This window comes from Heterodontus francisci, chromosome 6 (assembly GCF_036365525.1).
Source record: "Heterodontus francisci isolate sHetFra1 chromosome 6, sHetFra1.hap1, whole genome shotgun sequence".
NCBI classification, from domain to species: Eukaryota; Metazoa; Chordata; class Chondrichthyes; order Heterodontiformes; family Heterodontidae; genus Heterodontus; species Heterodontus francisci.
This window is the reverse complement of record NC_090376.1, coordinates 16731008-16752422: the sequence shown is the minus strand read 5'-3', so window position 1 is coordinate 16752422 and position 21415 is coordinate 16731008. Positions and strand designations below refer to the sequence as shown.

The following is a 21415-nucleotide window of genomic DNA, read 5'->3' as shown; positions in this document are numbered from 1 at the left end:
GAGTTTTTTGAATTGTACACACAGGTTGAGAGAGACTGTTTGCTCCTGGACTGTGAATACCTCTCCTGGCTAGCTTGCCACAGCCTCTCCTGTCTGCTCCCATCTCTTTTTCACGGAACTCCAAATCCACTGAAGATCTGAACTTCAAGAGAGAAAAGTCTCCTACATCGAAAAAGGTTTAAGGAGAATACTGGGCCCCAATGAAAAGCAAGATCTACCTACAATCAAGGAATCTACAGCAAGCTCGAAGAACAGTAACCAAAACCATCTTCAAATATTGCCTCAAACTTTTCCACTTTATTTCTTCTGCTCTTTTCTGTCTTATCTTCATGTGTGTTTATCGCGTATGCATGCTAGCGTGGGCGCATCGTGTATCTGTAGGCATTAACCAAATTAGAGTTTAAGTAATAAATTTCAACTTTTCTTCTTTAAACCTAAGAAAGCCTGTTTGCGCTGGTTTCTTTGCCTTATAATTGGAAAGCGGTGAACAAGGATTCACCAAGGGGGAGCTAAAAAAAAAAGTGTGTTTAAAATCAAACCCTGTTATGGTAAGACCAGGTGAAGGCTGAGAGGGAACCCTAGACCCCTTTCTCACCTGGTCGCAACAGTAGTTAATTGGCTGTTAAGGTGCATTGGGATGTCCTGTAGTTGTGAAAGACACTATTTAAATTCAAGCTCTTTTTTCTTTCTAAGCTCCTCTAATGATGTCCTGAAACTGCACCTCCACATACCTATAGTGCAGGGATTCTCTCCATCCTTCATAATTCTGCATTGTGCATATGCATCAAGCATAATGATTAATTCTGAATGCAAGGTAAGGGGACATAGGTTTAAAAAAAAGTAAAAGCTAAGTTAAGATCTGATGTCAGAAAGCACTTCTTCACAAGACGAGTGATTAACTCCCGGAATGGTCTTCCAGGTAGGGGAGTGGAGGCAAAAACTCTGGAACTGGCAAGGGACAGTTAGATGCTGTGATGAGAGGTGGTTGGTGGGGGACAGGGGGGTGGTGTTGGTGGTGGGGAAGGAGAACACTAAGTTTCAACAGAAGGGTGCTGTACAAGTCTACAAACAGAATGAATGAACTTATATTTACATAATGCCTTTAATGTTCCTCGGATGTCCCAAAGCAATTCATAACTAGTTGATTACATTTGAATTACATAGAATTTAGAGCACAGAAACAGGTCATTTGGCCCAACTGGTCAGCTAATGGGGATACAGCATGGTCTCACAGAGACGGAGATGAATGATAAGTTTATCTCTTTTGATTGTTGGTTGACAGATTAATGTCTTGATTATGTAATGACCTGCTAAGAATTAATTATGATCTGACAAATAATTCCTGAAACTTGGCTAGCACAAAATTCCCAAGGTCACAATATCCTTATAGACTGAGAACACAGGACTGAAACCTCTAAATCAGCAACTTGGACAGAGTTAGTCATTGATAACCTCTGAACCCACTTCATGTATCTCCACTTGACAATAAGCTATCTTACAAAAGACATCAGCAATTAGAGGTGACATTAAAACTATTTAAATAAATGGCAAGAATCACCAAGCCTGTGAGACTTGAAATCTTTAAAAAACAAAACACTATGGATAACACCATTATTTTCAAATAGCTATTATGGGATGGCTCACAGCTGGCACAATCTGTCAAGGTAGAAACACCCAAGGAGATTAGATCATGTCATAAATGATAAGTGTAAAGTGAGGCTAGTTTATCACCCACATCTGAACCATCGCATGTATCACTGCCTGAAAGCACACATTTGTCTTGTGGTATAATGTAAGGGAAATTAGGTGCTGCAACACCAAAATTAGCTGTCTTGTTGTTGGCTGGCACCCTTGACTATATCCAATAACTCATTCTTCAATGTCTGTTGTGACTCACACTGAAGTGTTTATTTCCTCTCCCATCAAAATCTAGATTAAGGCCCAAGGTTGAAGAATCTGAGAGGAGATGGGCTAAATCTGTAACTAGCAGTTTTGTGACACTGGGCTGGGGTTTTAAAAGTCTGTATACCATAGGCAAAAAAGCTGAAGAATCAAAATAGTTGTGACGGGTCGAGTTAAGACAAACTTCAATGGAAAAATAAAGCCTTGCAATTATATAGTGCCTTTCACAACCTCACAACATCCCAAAGTACTTTACAGTTAATGAGATACTTTATTTTTACATGTCGTCACTATTGTAGGCAGCCAATTTATCCACAGAAAGGTCCCACACACAACCATGTGATAATAACCAGATAATCTGTTTCACTGATGTTGGTTGAGGGACAAATATTGGCCAGGACAGATTGATTTGAAGGAAGAGAAATTCTTACTCTTATTTAGAAGAATGAATATGAAAGCAGAAAGAGTTTTATAAAAAAAAGGGTTTTAAAATGGGTATTTGGAGAACCATTATATATATATCTCTTCACACCCAAAGTAGGCAATAGAAGAATTTGAAAATTTGCTACAAGTTCCAAGTGTCCCCAGATCCTGACACATTTAACTTGCAAGTTCTTATGGGCAATAGGAAGGGACTGAGAGGTGGAATTGTCCAAACTCACCAATGGTTCTATGGTAGACAGACAAGGAAGGCCACAGGTTCCCCACCAAGCCAAATCCTTTCTTCACCCACATCAAGCAACACGGAGGGTAATTGTAGTTCCACATTGCTGTCATAGCTGGGATCAGCTAAAGTAGCACAGAATAGGGTTGGGCTCTGGAATAATCTTGGCCTGTATGATCAGAACTATTGCTCTTGATGCATTTTCACATTAGGCCAAGGACGTGAGCTGTTGCAAAGTCTTGTACTGTTCCATATTCTAAACTTAAGTAGCTATGTGTTCAGTGTTTAATTCAGTGTTGATTTTTAACAGTATATAACTAAACTTTGCGCATACACCTGTACAATTGCTCCCTGCTTTAACATGTTTTCATTAATCAAAGATATTGAGGGATATGGCACAATGGCTGGTATATGGAGTTAGGTCACAGATTAGCCATGATGTCATTAAATGGCACAACAGGCTCTGGGGCTAAATAGCCTACCCTTATCCTTCTGTTCCACAGCCTCCCCGTCTTTTAAAAGTGTTAATCCTTCCAGGAATACACTTCCACTGCTGCCAGCAGTCCTTCAGCACCACGTTCAAATGTTCATTCTTCCTCTGTGAGCCCAGACAGTGAGCAGGTAATTCCTTCATGGAGGCCAGTGCATCTAATACCAGTCTAATTCTCACTCAGAAGCTACATCTCAAAATAGAATCATAAAATGGTTACAGTACAGAAGAAGGCCATTCGACCCGTCGTGTCTGTGCCGGTTCTCTACAAAAGCAACTCACCTAGTCCACTCACCTGCCTTTTCCCCGTAGCCCTGCAAATCTTTTCTCTTCAGATAATTATCCATTTCTCTTTTAAAAGCCTCGATTGACTCTGCCTCCACCGCACTCAAGCATTGTATTCCAGATCCTAACCGCTTGCTGCGTAAAAAACTTTTTCTCATGTCGCGGTTGCTTCTTTTGCCGATCAACGTAAATCGGTGTCTTCTGGTTCTGGATTCTTTGGCCAATGGGAACAGTTTTTATCTACTCTGTCCAGACCGTTCATGATTTTGAACATGTCTAGCACATCTCTTCTTAATCTTCTCTTCTCCAAGGAAAACAGAGCCAGCTTCTCTAAGCTATCGACATAACTGAAGTTCCTTATCCCTGGAACTTTTCATGAATCTTTTCTGTATCCACTCTAATGTCTTCACATCCTTCCGAAAGTGTGGTGCCCAGAACTGGACACAATACTCCAGCTGAGGCCAAACCACTGTTTTATACAGCCTTATCATAACTTCCTTGCTTTTGTACTTTATGCCTCTATTTTTAAGGCCCAGGGTCCTATAATCTATATTAACTGCTTTCTCAACCTGTCCTGCAACCTTCAATGATTTATGCACATTTAATTTATATCGCCTCTCCTCTATCTACCAAAATGAATCACTTTCATCTGCCACCTATCCACCCATTCCACCAGTCTGTTTATGTCCTCTTGAAGTTTATCACCATCTTCCTCACATCACAATACTTTCAAGTTTTGTGTCATTTGCAAATTTTGAAATTGCGCCTGTACACCCAAGTCTAGGCCATTACTATATATCAAGGAAAGTCGGGGTCCCAACAGCGACCCCTGGGGAACCCTACTATATGCTTTCCTCCAGTCTGAAAAAACAACCATTCACACCTACTCTTTATTTCCTGTCACTCAGCCACATTCACAGATCAGGTCATGTCTATAATTTCAAGTGATGAATTAGAAACGATGGGATGAATTTTCAAACGGCCATGGAGGCAGGCAGGCTTGCAAATTTCTGTCAGCATGCTGGTTTGCCAGCATATTCCCATCTCCAGGCCATTTTTGAACAAGCCTGTTCGGGGGGTCGGGGGGAAATGGCTACCCACCCACAGGCAGCAGGCAGCCAATTAGGTATCCTTAAGGGCCTAACAGGGTCACTCTGCTAATGCCGACTGGAGGCAACTTAAGGCACCCTCTCTTTCTCGTACATATATCGGCAGCTCCCATCTCTGACATTAGGGCTGCCAATGTGTCAGTGCTGGAGGGTCTCCCTTATCTAAAGAAGTATAGGGTTATTTGTAGGGCTAAAGAGTAAGTCATTTATTCTATACAGATATAACTATTTACACTCTCCACAAGCCTGTCAAGCCAGCACACTTCGAGCTCCTTCTCAGCCTAATACCCATGTGACTATTATATCATCATCACTACAGTGGTTTACTCTCACTGTAGTTGCAGCTCCTGGTGAGATACTGCAGTGTAACAAAGAAAAAGTCCCAACTGGGCCTCATCACTTCTCAAAAGAGCATATGTTAAAAATGTACATAGAAATACATAGGAGCTACAACATAGAAGCTAGAAAATGGATACAGGCATTTCGGCCCAGCCTGCCTGTGCCAGTCTTTACCCGCCCTTTGTCCAAATAGTCAGGTATGCACATATGTGCCCTGTGTTGGCACACATATGTGTGTGTTTCTGTATGCCTGATGGAAACAGGATCAGGCCCAGTGATGATGCCCACATAAAAGATGACTTGCATTTATAAAGCACCTTTCACAACCACAGACTGTCCCAAAGACCTTTACAACCAATGAAGTACTTTTGAATGGTCATCACTGTTGTAATGTAGGAAACACGGCAGCCAATTTGCACACAGCAAACTCCCACAAACAGCAATGCGATAATGACCAGATAATCTGTTTTTGTGATGTTGATTGAGGGGACAAATATTGGCCAGGACACCCAGGATAACAGAAGAACACAAGAAATAGGAGCAGGAATAGAAAATATGGTCCACAGAGCCTGCTCCACCAATCAATACAATCATGACTGACCTTAAGCTTCAATTCCACTTTCTTGGCCATTCGTCATATATCCCTTGATTCCTTGAGACCAAAAATCTGTCTATCCCAACCTTGAATGTTTTCAACAATGGAGCATCCACAACCCTCTGGGATAAAGAATTCCAAAGATTCACAACCCTTTCAGTGAAGTAATTTCTGCTCATCTCCATCCTAATTGATTGGCCCTGCTTTTCTTCAAACTAATGCCATGAAATCTTTTACATCCACCACAGAGGGCAGATGTAGCCCAAATTTAGCATCTCATCCTAAAGACGGCACCTCTGACAGTGCAGTGCACCCTCAGTGTGCCAGTTTTTGATTTTTGTGGTCAAGTCCTGGAGTGGGATTTGAACCCACATCAATCTGGCTTAGAGGCAGGAGTATCAGCAACTAAGCCACAGCTGACACATAGTGAACATCTGACATTCACTGCTTAGGCTTGCATGCAAAGAATGTCCAATTGGATAAGGTATCGGAAGGAAAACTGCGCGTGGAAAGTCATACCCCCACAAGAATTAGTGTCTTCACCAAAGAAAGGGAGAATATCGGAAACAAAAAGGAAAACCAGAGTCTGCACAGGTTGTATTACTTCATGCTGGGTTACTGTTGTTCTTATCTGAGCAACAGGTCCAGGCTGTCATGGAAAGGATGCTATTTGGGGGGCCAGAACTGGTAGCAGCCACATTGAGAGAAACCCTGAAGGACATCCATTACTTAGAATTCAGGACATGATCTAAGGATCTGTGATTCGCTCGCCCGTCTTTGGCTCTTTGCAACTCATTCGATAAAGCTCTTTGAATTCCGTTTTTTTTGTGTAAGTGAGAAGATAAGTGCAGGATTTGTGGTTTGTCATTTTTATTGCTGACAATAATGAATAGCAAATGTGCCACGCTTTAATAGATAAAAGGTCACATCACCAGGTGAAGCTGGAATTTAAACGCAGCTAATTAATACTGCATGCAAAAAATGTCCACAATAATGACAATCCAGATTCTCAGTGCTTATTGCTATAATCTTGAGAGACTGACATTTTACAGTCCAGGGAAGGTGGAACGTCACCATCAATACTAGGGAGGGATAAGCAAGACACTTGGGGGTTGAAACTGCAATGTGCAGTACAAATAACAAACACTAAGGAAGTGTTTGCATGAGTTTTTTTTAGTGGTTTAAAATAAATGGGGCAAAGTCATTTTTTAAAATAGAGGACAAAGGAACTTTATGCACTGTTCTTGTTACTGATTAGGCACACAGCATGATTTTATACCTGCTGGAATACAGGGTTGACGGATGGAGGTCCTGAGCTGCAGGAAGAGAAGTCCTCCTGCTTGTTGGGGCTAGTACTAAATTCATTTTACCCCACAAAATGTTAGAGAGCACCTATGAGCAGTGATGACTGGGTCTATTCATGTCGGGAGGGTGTGCAGGGATAAAGTTAGAATCATATTGGAATATTTGTACCATACTTCCTAACGTTGATGTGATACAGGGATATTAACCTATTATTAACCAATATTTAACGATTTTGATACTGTTTGTCCTCGAAGCCTGTGGTTTCTACAGGGATTCTCTTGCATTCTTTTTGTAGTTTTATTAGTGACTATCTTTATACTTATGGCCCCTAGTTCTGGTCTCCTCCAACAAGTGGAAAAATCTTCTCTATGTCTACTCTATCAAACCCTTTCAATATCTTAAAGACCACTATCAGGTCACTGCTCAGTCTTCTCTTTTCTAGAGAAAAGAGCCCCAGCCTGATCAAGCTTTCCTGATAGGTATAACCTCTCAGTTCTGGTATCATTCTAGTTATTAAATGCCTGCTGACGATGCAGTGGTACACTAAGTTGGGCTGAGATGCTTTCTACAAGGCAGAGCAGAGGGAGCTTTATTCATTTAATCATGTGATAACTGACCTGGTAGTACCTGCGACTCACATTGTAATCCTGCAACAAAGAAAGTGTATTATGCCCCATCACGACTGCCCTCTCGTACATGCATGGTGTGAGAGCGCAAGAATTTTTAGGAAGTGGAAATATCCATTTTAGTCCCACCCTACTATTCTGCTCAAAATATCCCACAATTTCTTCTCTCTCCAAAAACACACCTAATTGTCCATCTCTAACGTCCTTCTCAGTGGCGAAACTTTTGGTGCAAATCCATTACCCGTTGGGTGAAAACATTCTGCCTGCCTGGCTTCCCTGCTTATTTCAAACTTTGTAATTTTTTTTACATAATTCCCGGTAATGGAACCCTTCACCGTCACGAACAACATAGCCTGGATTGCATTTTGGCAAGCTTTAAGAAAACACGACCAAGAACTCAATTCTCAAAAGACAACGCCCGGGAAAACTCAATACCTTGAAGAGTAACCAGGATGTTAACCACTTGCACAGTTTGAAGAGCCAGCTGGTGTGCTTGTAGAGATCTGTGTTGACAACTCCAGGGTCCACTACATTCGAGGTCACGTGACTCCCCATATCTGCCAAGCGCTGCTGCAGTTGGTATGAGAAGAGGACGAGAGCAAGTTTGCTCTGGGAATAAGCTCCATGGGGTGAATAATGATGTCTGTACATAAAAAGACAACAAATTCTTATGGGTTGATGCTACAGTATCTATTAGTTAACACAACAGGACTCGGTAATAACTCAAAGTATTATTTACCAGTTACGTTCACATCAAGAGGTACTGTCCTGGCCTTTATTTGTTTTATACAATTCTCTTCTGTGCTCTCCTTGGGGTGTGTGGTCCCATGGGCACCTCAACGCATTCGTTGTATGAGAGTCTGGACTGTGATTACCAACAAGTTATTCCACCATGAAGAGCGCTGTAGCCAAGTCCAGCCCTGTTCTCATTCTGTGCCCATGCAGGGACGTTTACCGACTCGCGTCACTACTGGCAGCAGAGGTGGGAACTTTGCCCTCTTCACGTGCTAATAGGGATGGAGACAGGCTGAGACCAATTGCAAGGCACCAATTGTCTCAGACTACGGATGAAACATGAGACTTAATGCACAGTTTTTAAAGTAATGTCACTTATGTGAGCTATCTTCTGATCTGCAGGTTTTAGGGACATAACCTTAAAGTTAGAGCTAAACCATTCAGGAAGCACTTCTTCACACAAGGGGGAGTGGAAATATGGAACTCTCTCCTCCAAAAAATCTATTGAGGCTGGGAGTCAACAGAAAATTTCAAAAGAGCGATTGATCGATTTTTGTTAGGCAGAGCTACTCAGGGTTATGGAACCATGGTGGGTAAATGAAGTTAAGACGCAGATCTGCCGCGAACTAACTGACGGAGGAAGGAGAAGAATGGAAGATAGATGTGGAAAGGCAGCCCCTCCCCCACCTACCTGTTCTCTAACTCTTCTCTGAAGGTGATGCTGGGTGATGAAGGTGAGTCTACAGTCAGCAAACTCCGTACCTGCTGAAAATAGATTTTTACCTCCTGAGTCTGCAGGGAGGTTGTACCTATCTATTAAAATGACTGTTACCATGCAATAGCAGAGCTTTAGGTTCCTCTCACTGAGCATTTTCCTGAACATACTTTCTGTTTGGTGTATGGGCAAAAAATTATTCCAGAGTGCATTACAGAGTCGGATGTTATGTGCCTGAGATCACCAGCCCCCATGCCCGCCTTCCCCCGACCACACCGCTAGGGGTTATCCTGTAGCTTTGATGGAAGATCAATAGAACCCCCAGGAAGATGGTGTAAACAGGTGATAACCCCCAACCACCAACCCCCCCTCCCCCGCCGGCGTTTCAGGGCCTATAACACCAAGGTGCTTGGCGTAATATTTAGCATATGTTTTTACTTTATTGGCCTAAGTACAGGAGGAGGCCATTCCGCATCTGGAGCTACAGGATCACTCCTAGGGGGGTGATGGGATGGGGGGTGGGGGGGGGGGGGGGGGGAAACGCAGGCGTAGGGGCTGGTGATCGCAGGCCCATAATATCCAACTCTGTAATGCACTCTGGAATAATTTTTTGCCCAAACACCAAACAGAAAGTATGTTCAGGAAAATGCTCAGTGAGAGATACCTAAACCTCTGCTATTACGTGGTAACAGTCACTTGAAGAGATAGGTAGACTCAGAAGGTAGAAATCTATTTTCAGTGGGTACTGAGTTTGCTGACTGCAGACTCGCTGGCTCCAGCCTCACCTTCAGACAACAGTCAGAGAACAGGTGAGTGGGGGAGGGGCTGCCTTCTCACATCAATCTTCCATTATTCTCCTTCCTCCTGCCTTCAGCAGCAATGTTGGCTGCAACCATTCTGACCCCCATCAGGGTCCCTTTAAATAGAAACCCTTCCTTTGACAAAGGCAAGTCATCATCATGCCCAGACTCTGTGATTGGTCGGGAAATCAGAAGCAGGATGCAAATATCATGGATCAGTTATACAGCTGCGGCAAAGCTTACTGCTAAAAACAAAGGGGTTCCTGAACCACTGCCAGCCCCCTCGGCTGCGAGTAGGTCCGTTTCAATAAAATTACGCCCAATGTTTCAGGTTGATGGTCTTTCAGCAGAACTGGAAAAGGTTAGCGATGTAACATTTTTTCAGTAAGTACAGGATGTGAAGAGGAACGTTAGACTGGAAAAGAGAGAATGTGAGAATAGAATGGCAGTCAACATAAAAGGGAACTCAAAAATCTTCTAGTGGCATATAAATAGTAAGTGGGTAGTAAGAGGTGGCGTGGGGCCTATTAGGGACAAAGAGGGTAATATATGCTTAGGCGCGCAGGGCAAGGTTAATATACTTAATGAGTACTCTGGATCAGTGTTCACCACGGAAGTGGATTCTGACAAAGTATCAGTAGAAGCAGAGAGAGTAAAGGCAATGGGTAGGGTAAAAATTGAGAGTGAGGAGGTATTGGAAAAGTTGGTTATACTTAGGATAGATAAGTCACCTGGTCCGGAGGGCTTTCATCCCAGGTCGCTAAAGGAAGTGGGGATAGAGATAGTGGAAAGGCTTGCCATAATCTTCCAGTCTTCCCTAGATACACGGGAGTTGCCAGAGGAATGGAGAGTGTCAAATATGACACCCTTATTCAAGAAAGGGTGTAAGAACAGTCCTAGCAAGTACAGACCAGTTAGTTAACATCAATGGTAGATAAGGTTTTAGAAACAATAATCAGGGGGGAAAAAATCAACACACTTGGAGTGGTTTGAGTCAATTAAGGAGAGCCAACATGGATTTCGAAAAGGTACATCATGCTTGACTAATCTAATTGAATTTTTTGATTAAGTAACAGAGAAAGTTGATGAAGGGAATGCGGTAGATGCTGTTTATATCGATTTTAAGAAAACATTTGATAAGGTATCACAGAAAAGGCTGATTAACAAAATTAAGGCTCATGGAGTAGGAGTATCAGCGTCCAATTGGATAAAAATTGGCTTAAGGACAGAAAACAGCGAGTCGTAGTAAATGGTTATTTTTCAGAGTGGAGGATGGTAGACAGTGGTGTTCCCCATGGTCAGTTCTGGGAATACTGCTTTTTTGCTATCTATAAATGACTTTAATCTTGGAATACAGAGTAAAATTTCAAAATTTGCTGATAATACCAAACTTGGATGTGTGGCAAACAATGAGGATGATTTTTCAGTCGGCGCAGACACAATGGGCTGAATGGCCTCCTTCTGTGCTGTAACTTTTCTATGATTCTATGATATGAACTGCCTGCAACAGGACATAAATAAGCTAGTGGAGTGGGCAGACAAGTGGCAGATGGAAGTTAATACTGACACGTGTGAGGTGATGCATTTTGGCAGAAGGAATAGGGGGAGACAATATATACTTAATGGCACAGTTCTAAAGAGTGTACAGGAACAGAGGGACCTGGGGGGTGCATGTGCAGTGATCTTTGAAGGTGGCAGGACTTACTGAGAGGGTGGTTAGTAAAGTATATGGGTTCTTGAGCTTTATAAATAGAGGCGTTAAGTACAAAAGCAGGGAAGTTATGCTAAACCTTTATAAAGCTCTGGTTACGCCCCAAATGGAGTACTGCATCCAGTTCTGGTCACCACACTTTAGAAAGGATATGAAAGTCCTTGAGAGGGTGCAGATGAGATTTACCAGAATGGTTCCATGGATGGGGGATTTTCGGTACAAGGTTAGGTTGGAAAAACTGGGGTTGTACTCCTTAGAACAAAGGAGATTGAGGAGAGATTTAATAGAAGCGTACAAGGTTATTACAGGCTTGAACAGTTTGAATGACCTACCTGGTATCACCTTCATTAGCAAGACGTTCAAAGCCATCTTGGAACATTAACACTAGTGGAGACAAATCTCAAAGAGTTAACATTGATACAATAAGAACTGAAAGAGATTGGATTTCTTAGACTTGGATCTCATTAAAGTGCAAAAGGGAATACACTGGGACATCATGTGACAGTCTTGCCATCTGTGTGAAAACTTGGAGTTTCTTTTGGATACGTCAGACAAGCATCTAAGTTTTTAACCAGTGCAGGACCCAAGAAGTCTGTCTGTCTGTCTCTCTCTCTCCAGGTAACACTGTAAATTTCAAACCCTGTCTGTGGGCTGCAAAACATCCTGTCATTACTGCAGACAGAGACTCCAGGGAGAAAACCATCTACATCACTGTCTCCAAGAAAACACTGAACTAGGTCGCCACCTCTACTAGCCAGAAACCTCAGGACCACTGGAGCTCATCCGGAAGACCACTGAATTGCCAGACCCCACAGACTGTAGTAGATTCTTCATTTGTTCTGGACTCTAATCCAAACAATCTATTCTTCATCACTCTGTAACCTATTTATGTGTGTGTGATTTTTGTGTGTTTGCGTCTGTTCGTGTGTGCGAAAGTTGGAGCATAGTTTATTACTTTTACTTCGATCGGGTTTTAATTTTAAGTACAAGAAACCATCCTCTTTCTTATTAAACTCAAGAAAACCTGCCCAATTGGTTCTTTTAAGATCATAGCACATAAACATCGGTAAGCGCATCCACTGTTTGACAGAAATAAACCCAGTTGTGGTCAAACAAGGAGAGGGACAAGTGCGGAGCCTTTTGACCCCTCCTAACCTGCTCGTAACATGTTCCTCAGGCTTGTGTTGAGCTTTATTGGAGTAATTTAGAAGGCTAAGGACAGGGTGCTCAGAATGAGAGTGGGATGGAGAATTAAACAGGCAAGCAGCCAAAAGATCAGGGTCACATTTTCAGACTGAACAGAAGTGTTGAGCAAAGTGATCAGCCAATCTGCATTTTGTTTCTTCAATGTACAGCTGAAGGATCATCAGCCTGAAACGTTAATTTTGTTTCTCTCTGCACAGCTGCTGTATGACTGGCTAAGTGTTATAGCATTTTCTAGTATAGGTAGGTGGTAGGGAAATATAGGGACAGGTGGGGATGTGGTAGGAATATGGAATTAGTGTAGGATTAGCATAAATAGGTGGTTGATGGTCGGCACAGACTCGGTGGGCCTAAGGGCCTGTTTCAGTGCTGTATCTCTAAATAAATAAATAAAAATAAATTTCAGATTTCCAGCACTCACAGTATTTTGTCACACACTGTCATATCCAGTATACAGCTCATGGTTCATCCAGTATACATGCCACTGTTATATTCATGATACAGCCGACTTTTGTATTCACCATACACACACTGTTGCACACAAACTGTAGTTTTCAGTATACAGTACCATGCTTGATATTGTGACTTAACATAATTGCACAATACCAGACATAAGGGAATTATTATCGATTAGTCAGTGCTGTGGTGGAACAATTCACCCATGTCATTCTATGAGTGAGGAAGCTATTACACTCACAATAAATCACAAAATAATTAATCAAGCATGGAATTGAAACATTGGAGTTACTACAGGAATCTAATCTAAGGATTCGGATGGATCCCTGGGAGTGAATAACAGGCAACAATTTAGTCAGTGGGGTTTGGACGACTTAAGCATTGAATGATTGATACCTGGAAGTGATTCCAAGCTAATATTTGAAATTAGTTGCTAATTTACTACTTTGTACTGGGAAAGATTCACAAATGCTGCATATGACCAGCTTGACATTTCCCCTGCCCTGCTGCTAAAGTACTCAATAATAACAATACCATAGAGATAAGGACAGTGTATTGTGTTGGGTTCCTCCTGTGTTGGAACTAACAAGAGTGAAGATTATTTCTCAGCAGTTTATTAGCAGACATGTGAAATGACTCTAATTATGAAGCTACTGATGGAAGCTGGGTTTTGTTCTGGAGACTTTCCAAATGTTACAACCCTTGGTAGACGGTAATAATAAAGCCCCAGGTGCAAACATGGCAAAGGCTCTTGCTGCATTGTAAATATGTTCAGAAAAGCTCTGGGAAGATTCTCACAACATAAGGAATTCCCCAACCTTGAGCTGCCTGCAACATCATGTATTTAAACATTATTCAATATTATCTGAAAACACAAAGCCAAGTTCCACATTAATGCTGACAACACTCAGCTGTACCTTGCCGGCACCTCTCTTGACCCCTCTGCTTCCTCTGATTTGACATGCTGCTGGTCCAAAATCCAGTTTTGGATGAGCAGCAATTTCCTCCAATTAAATATCCCTCTCCTCAGCCATTGTCTGATTCTAAACCAGACTGTTCTAACCTTGGTGTCCTATTTGACCTTGAGCTGAGCTTCCGATCCCAAGTCCTCTCCATCACCAAGAGCGCCTGTATAGCATAGTCTGTGCCCAGCCCTACCTCAATTCATCTGGCGATGAAACCATCATCCATGCCTTTGGCACCTCCAGATTCGACTATTCCAATGCTCTCCTGGCCAACCTCCAACCTTGCACCCACTGTAAACTTGGGTTTTCATCCAAGACTCTGCTGCCTGGATCCTAATCCATACCAAGCCCATTCACCCATCACCCCGACCCATATTGACTCCAGTCCTGTAATGATTTCATTTTAAAATTCTCATCCTAGTTTTGTTTGATAACGGTTCTGTGAATAACGGTTCTGAATGTTAAGACACTTTACTATTTAAAGGGACTATATAAATGCAATTTGTTGGTATCTATCTGTACGATTGTCCTAATTTTCCTACATAACAAAGTCAATGCAAGTCAAACCATTTCAAGTCATTGTCCGTGAAAGATTTTGAGCTGTTTCTGAGAGATGCAATGAAGTGATATATGAATTTATGCCTAATATTCTCTTTCCTTATTGTTTCCTTGCACTTTTGAAAATAGTTTCTATTTGATTTTTTGATTGGCTTCATCCTTCTTCAGTCATGACCTTGCTGGTTCTCTTTTGTTCGTACCAGGATAAATTTAATTTCCAAATAGCTCTTAAAATATTATTACAGTGTAATTTTCTTGTTCTTTTATTTCTAATTCTGATCCCCACTTAATCCTGCCTGGAATTCTTCTCATAGTTCATCAGCTTTCTCTTGCAAAGCTGCAACACTTCATATTGATTTTTGGCCCGATTTCTTTAACACCAGAAAAATAGACAATGATCAAAAGAGCCAAGTTCAAGCCAGCTATACTTTGACAGATTACAGCAGCATTTAAATTAGACAGCTATTTCACTTCTGGCAAATGCAAGAATACATACCACTACATGTGCAAAACATGCTAGTTTATGAACAATCTATTGAACATTTTAAAAATTCAAAAGTATTTTCACATCAATCAACATTTCCATGTTTAAGCATCAAAGCCAGCTGCATCACTGTCTAGTAATGCCATCTAAGTAACCTTATTGTGACAAGTCTTAATAGTGCATGATCTACTACCTTCTGACCCTTTACTGGAAGTGGCGCATAGGAGAACTTAGGTTGGACACAAAGTGCTAAATCCCTTAAGGTGCTTTTATACCGCAGGTACTAGCCACAGGAATTGCTAGATGGACAATCTAGTTCACCTTCTGCCGTCCTGGGAAACACATGATACAATGCGAATGGAGCTGCTGACTAAGCAAAGCCATCAATCTCTATAAATTTCTATCTCTACAAACCCAGAAATGACATGAGGAAATAGATCTAAAGTCACCTATTTTCCTCTCGAGCATGCTACACTTAACACGTCACGTCTCAAATTGCTCATATACTGTATCCCCAAATGTTATCATTTGAAAGAACTCTAACTTTCATTTGAATGAATCAATATGAGCTCCTTCCACCATCTACCTAGGGAACTTGTTCCATAGATTGACCACTCGCTCACTGAAATATCAAAGGGAATTTAACCCCTGCACGATGGGTGGAGAGAATCTGAGACGAGTCACTAAATTGACAAAAATGTGAAACCCAACCACAACCCTTTGTGGACAGGCCTAATTCTATTTTTTTCAATCGTTCATGGAATGTGGGCATCACTGGCAAGGCCAGCATTTGTTGTCAACCCCCAATTGCCCTTGAGAGCGTGGTGGTGAGCCGCCTTCTTGAACTGCAGCAGTCCATTTGAAGTAGGTACACCATCAGTGCTATTAGGAAGGGAGTTCCAGGATTTTGATCCTGTGACAGTGGAGAAACGTCAATATATTTCCAAGTTAGGATGGTGTGTGACTTGGAGGAATGCTTGTAGGTAGTGGTTTTCCCATATGTCTGCTGTCCTTGTCCCTCTAGGTGGTAGAAATCAGAGGTTTGGAAGCTGCTGTTTAAGGAGTCTTGATAAGTTGCTGCTGTGCAACTTGCACACACTGCTGTCACTGTATGCTGGTGGTGGAGGGAGAGAATGTTGAACATGGTGGATGGAGTGCCAATTAAGCAGGCCGCTTTGTCCTGGATGATGTCGAGTTTCTTGAGTGTTGTTGAAGCGACACTTATCCAGGCAAGTGGAGAGTATTCCATCACACTCTTGGCTTGTGCCTTGTGTCATGGTCTTGTAGTTTTTTTTTCGGGAATATGCAGTTTGCCTTTAAGGCTTGCAAGGGATCGGTATTGCTTTAAGAACCAGCAAGCCTCAGGAGTTATAGGAAGGTGCATTTTCGTTGCCTTAGAAACAACCATTTGGAGACAGCGATTCAAAGGGTGCATTCTTGTTACCATAGATACAGCCACTGGGAGTGAATCTCACGTGATACATTTGTTACAATTTAGTTTTGAACTGGCTTTTAGTTGAAGACAGTTTGTTCTAACAGAGGACACAGACAGCTGTGGTGTATAGCACCACCTGAAAAAGAGCTCTCAACCATTTAAACTGAAGGAATAGGATTTTAGTCTGCTAAATTATTATCTCTCAAAATTCTAAAAAAAATTCAAGCCAAAACAGATATCTCTGGTATTTTAAATTGAAGAAAGGGAAGTTAGATGTAACAATCTTTTATCCCTCAAAAACTCTAAAGTCAGCTTGATTCCATTGAAAGCGTTTGCAAGTCGTTAATTGTTGAAATTCGCTGGAGAAGGAAAGCATCACCTACTGCTGAAGTTAGACTACGGACAGTTCTACTGTGGAAGAACTATTTTTCCCCACATCGGACGACTGTGAGGGCTTCAAGCAACATTCTGTGGGGACTGCAAGCAACATTGGACTGTAAATTTGCAAGGACTCTATTTCTTTCTATTTTTAATGCTGTTTATATCTTCATAGTGTTTAAGAATTTAGTTCTTCTAATTAAATAATTAATTTGTTGATTTAAAGACACCTGGTTTGGTTAGCCTCATTCGGGAGTTAATAGATGGTACAATTTGGCTGGGTCTTTCTTTAATTTGGAAAGTTTTAAGTGATATGTTAGGCGATCTGTGGAGCGACGGGAGTGAATTATCAGTGCGTTTCTCCCGCCACAATCAGAATCGTATATTTTGATTGGGGGCTTTGACTGGAGCAGTCGGTCGTAACACTTGTAGATGGTGGACACCCTTTGGGGAGTCAGGAGGTGAGTTACTAGCTGCAGAATTCCCAGCTTCTGACCTGCTCTTGTAGCCACAGTATGCTATGTGGCCAACCCAGTTCAGTTTCTGGTCAATGGTGACCCCAGGATGTTGATGGTGGGGGATTCAGTGATGTTAATGCCGTTGATGTCAAGGCGGAGATGGAGATGGTCATTGTCTGGCACTTGTGTGGCATGAATGTTATTTGCCTCTTATCAATCCAAGTCTGTATGTTGTCCATGTCTTGCTGCATATGGGCACGGACTGCTTGAGTATCTGAGGAGTTTGACTGGAATGGAACACTGTGCACTCATGAGTAAGCACCCCCACTTATGATGAAGGGAACCTTATGATTGATGAAGCAGCTGAAGATGGTTAGGCGGCTGAAGAGGAACCCCTGCAGCAATGATCTGGGGCTGAGATGATTGACCTTCAACAACCACAACCATCTTGCTCTGTGCTAGGTATAACTCCAGTGAAAAGCTTTCCCCCGTTTCCCATGACTTCAATTTTACTGGGGCTTCTTGATGCTACACTCAGTCAAATGCTGCCTTGATACTCTCACCTCGCCTCTGGAAATCAGCTTTTTTGTCCACATTCAGACTAAGGCAGTAACGGGGTTTAACTGCTGCAGGTTTGGAGTCATCCCAGTAACCTGCTCTGGAGAGGCAGGTCCATGATATAATATTTAAACAAGGTTCCATTCCTCAGATTTTGAGAACCATTTCAATTTAATGTTTGTGGGCTGTGTTTCCCAGAGCTCAGTAAACCTCTCAGCTAAAGGAAGGCAGGTGATGGCCCATCCAGCAGCTTTTCCAGCACTGCTTGTGGGCTCGGAGCAGTGGGGATGCTTCCTCTGCCCTCGCAAGTTAATTTTATGCCACAATCTCAACTTTCCTAAAATCGTCCGACTCCCTGATTTTCAGACACCCCTCTGTTATCTTCGAACACCCCCACAATCTTCAGAACACCCATCATCTTTTTTTCCCTGCTTTGATTCTCTCCCTCCCTTTGCCACAATTTCTTCTTCCTCACTGCCATGCTCCAAGCATCCCTCTCATGCCGGGATCTTTTGTGGTTGCCGGGGACCTTCCCCAGTTGCCGCCTTCTACCGCTGGCTTTCCCACACAACAGCCCGCCAGCCTCTTACTCTGGCCAACTGCCGGGCGGGTAATGGAATATAAACAAGGCTAATGAGTTCCTCCTGTTAAATTTGGCAGACTCTTCGTATTCCCAGGTTTCCTGATCGCTAACGCTTGCCCCCCACCACCACCCCCCCCCCACCCCCACCACTACCTCCCCCACCCTGCTCCCGCTCCATCCCCTGGAAATATCTGGGCTGTTGTTTCCACTGATTAATTTTGAATTTACCCCAATTCAAGTGCAGTCTGAGACCACCAGCCAGGTATGAATTCATTCATACTGCTTAGCTCTAATTGGAACTCATTCACCCATTCAAACATGCAGGCAGAGGCGTCCATCCAGCTCAACAATTTTATCAATTTTGAGAACACAGGAATGAGCATTCATACCCTCCAAATATTCCAATCAAATCCAAGTAATTTTAAAAAGTGCTTGCAAGATCCGTGAGACTCCATACACATTTCTAAACAAATAACTTACAGTGCCGAGCACAATTTCAGGACATCCCAAAGGACTTTACAGTCAATGAAGCATAGTCATTGCTGTAATGTAGAAAATGTGGCAGCAATTTCAATAATGCTGTTTGAAGGATAAATATCGATCAGGACACCACAACATATTTATTCAGTGCCTTTAACACAATAAAACGTCCCAAGGTGCCTCACAGGTCAGATGACCAAATACTTGGTCAAAGAGGTAGGTTTTAAAGAGTGTTCTTAAAGAAGGAAAGCAAGGTAGAGAGGTGGAAGGTGTAGGAAGAGTATTCCAAAGCTTAGGGCCTAAGCAACTGAAGGCGCAGCCACCAATGGAAGTGTAATTAAAATCGGGGATGCTCAAGAGGCCAGAATTAGGGGAGCGCAGATATCTCAGACTGTTGTGAGGCTGGAGGAGATTACAGAGATAGGGAAAACTCCCCTGCTCTTCTTCAAAATAGTGCCACAAAAACTTTTACATCCACCAGAAAGGATAGACAAGGCCTCAATTTAATGAAAGACAGCACCTCCAGCAGTGCAGCACTCCATCAGTTCTGGATTGGAATGTCAGCCTAGATTTTGTGTGCAAGTCTCTGGAGTGGGACTTGAACCCAGAACCTTCTGACTCAGAGGCAAGACTAAGATATGACTGAAACCCGAAGAAAACTGGATTGACACCATTCTGGAATTATATTCTGTACTTTCAGGTCAGAGAATGGTAGACAGTGGTGCTCCCCAAGGTTCAGGGCTAGGACCAATGCTTTTTTTGATATATTTAAATGACTTGGATATTGGAATACAGAGTAAAGTTTCAAAATTCGCCGTGATATCAAACTTGGAGGTGTGGAGACAGTGGCAATGATACCAATCGAGTGCAACAGGCCATAGATAGGTTAGCAGAATAAACAGGCAAGTGGAAGACAGAATTTAATAGAGAAGTGTGAGGTGATGCATTTTGGTAGAAGAGATAGGAAGAAGCAATATATACTTAATAGCGCAGTTCTAAAGAGTGTGCAGGGACAGAGAGACCTGGGAATTCATATGCATCGATCTTTGAAGGTGGCAGGACATATTGAGAGAGTGGATGGTAAGGCATATGAGATATTTGGCTTCATAAATAGAGGTACTGAGTACAAAAGCAGGGAAGTTATACTGAACCTTTATAAAGCTCTGGTTAGACCACAACTAATGTACTGTGTCCAATTCTGGTCACCACACTTTAAGAAGGATGTGAATGTCTTTGAAAGGATGCAGGGGAGATTTACTAGAATGGTTCCAAGGATGGCAATTTTAGCTACAAGGTTAGGTTGGAGAAGCTAGGGTTGTCCTCCTTTGAGCAAAGGAGATTGAGGGGATATTTGATAGAGGTGTACCAGATTATGACAGATTTAGATAAGGTTAACAAAGAAAAGCTGTTCCCATTTGCTGATGAGACAAGGACTAGGGGACACAGATATAAGGGTTTGGGCAAGAGATACAGGGGGGAATGTGAGGAAGAACCTTTTTTACACAGCGAGTGGTAATGACCTGGAACTCACTGCTTAGTAGGGTGGTGGAAGCAGAGATGATCAATGATTTCAAAAGGAAATTAAATGGGCACTTGAGGGAAATAAACTTGCAGGGATAGAGCGGGGGATGGGACTGATTGATCTGCTCTACAAAGAGCTGTTATGGACTTTATGGCCTGAATGGTCTTTCTATGCCGTAATAATTATTCGATTACTTTATGGCTTTGTGGTGCCAAGACAAAGTGGAGTAAGATTGCCTCTTCCAGAAAAAATAAATTGCTGTGCAGCTGCACTAACGTTCAGCAGAGAAACACCTTTAAAAAGAGGCAATATTAATATGGAAAGAAGATCTAGTTGAGTCTTACATGAGGACCATCATTATTGTGTTTTGCACAAGTACTAGAATGATGAACTTTGGAGTGATTTATATTGCTGCAATACAAATTTGTGAAAAAAAAACATTTTTTGTGAAAATAGTTCTTCTTTTAATAGTTGGCATTGCCAAGAGATAACAACTTCTTTTGTCATGCTGGAACTGACACCAGTTCTCCTGGGCCACTGCGAAGTATGGAACACAAAAAAGCGCCGTTTAGCTCCTTGCATCTGTTTCTACGGAAGGATCAGGTGCAACATTTAATTTCTTGAGGGTGGCCGCAGGCAAACCATTCCAAATAACAAACAAACCATAAAATGAATCTTTGGTCTCCAAAAGCAACTGAGAATAATTGTCCAGGGTATCAGTTAACACTATTCAGTCTGAATGCCTTCCTTGGAACTACGGCATTCCTATGATCCCAGCATGACTGGAACTATTGGAAAAGTGTAGAGGAACAACGGGACATTGGAGTGTATGTCCATAGATCCCTGAAGGTAGGACAGGTAGACAAGATGGTCAAGAAGGCATATGAGATACTTTCCTTTATTGGTTGAGGCCTAGAGTATAAGAACAGGGAGATTATCCTTGAACTGTATAAAACCCTAGTTAGACTGCAGCTAGTGTACTGTATACAGTTCTGATCACAAGATGTGATCACACTAGATTGGGTACAGAAGAGGTTCACAAGGATGCTGTCAGGAATG

At 42.2% G+C, this 21415-nt stretch overlaps 1 protein-coding gene across 1 annotated transcript in view; it reads right to left on the bottom strand.

The window, feature by feature from the left end:
* The window catches only part of dhrsx (dehydrogenase/reductase (SDR family) X-linked), a 259767-nt gene that overhangs the window by 11679 nt on the left and 226673 nt on the right, over positions 1-21415 (bottom strand). The window contains exon 6 of the mRNA XM_068033176.1: positions 7751-7958. Coding sequence (XP_067889277.1) covers positions 7751-7958 — 208 coding nt within the window. The remainder of the gene's footprint in view (positions 1-7750; positions 7959-21415) is intronic.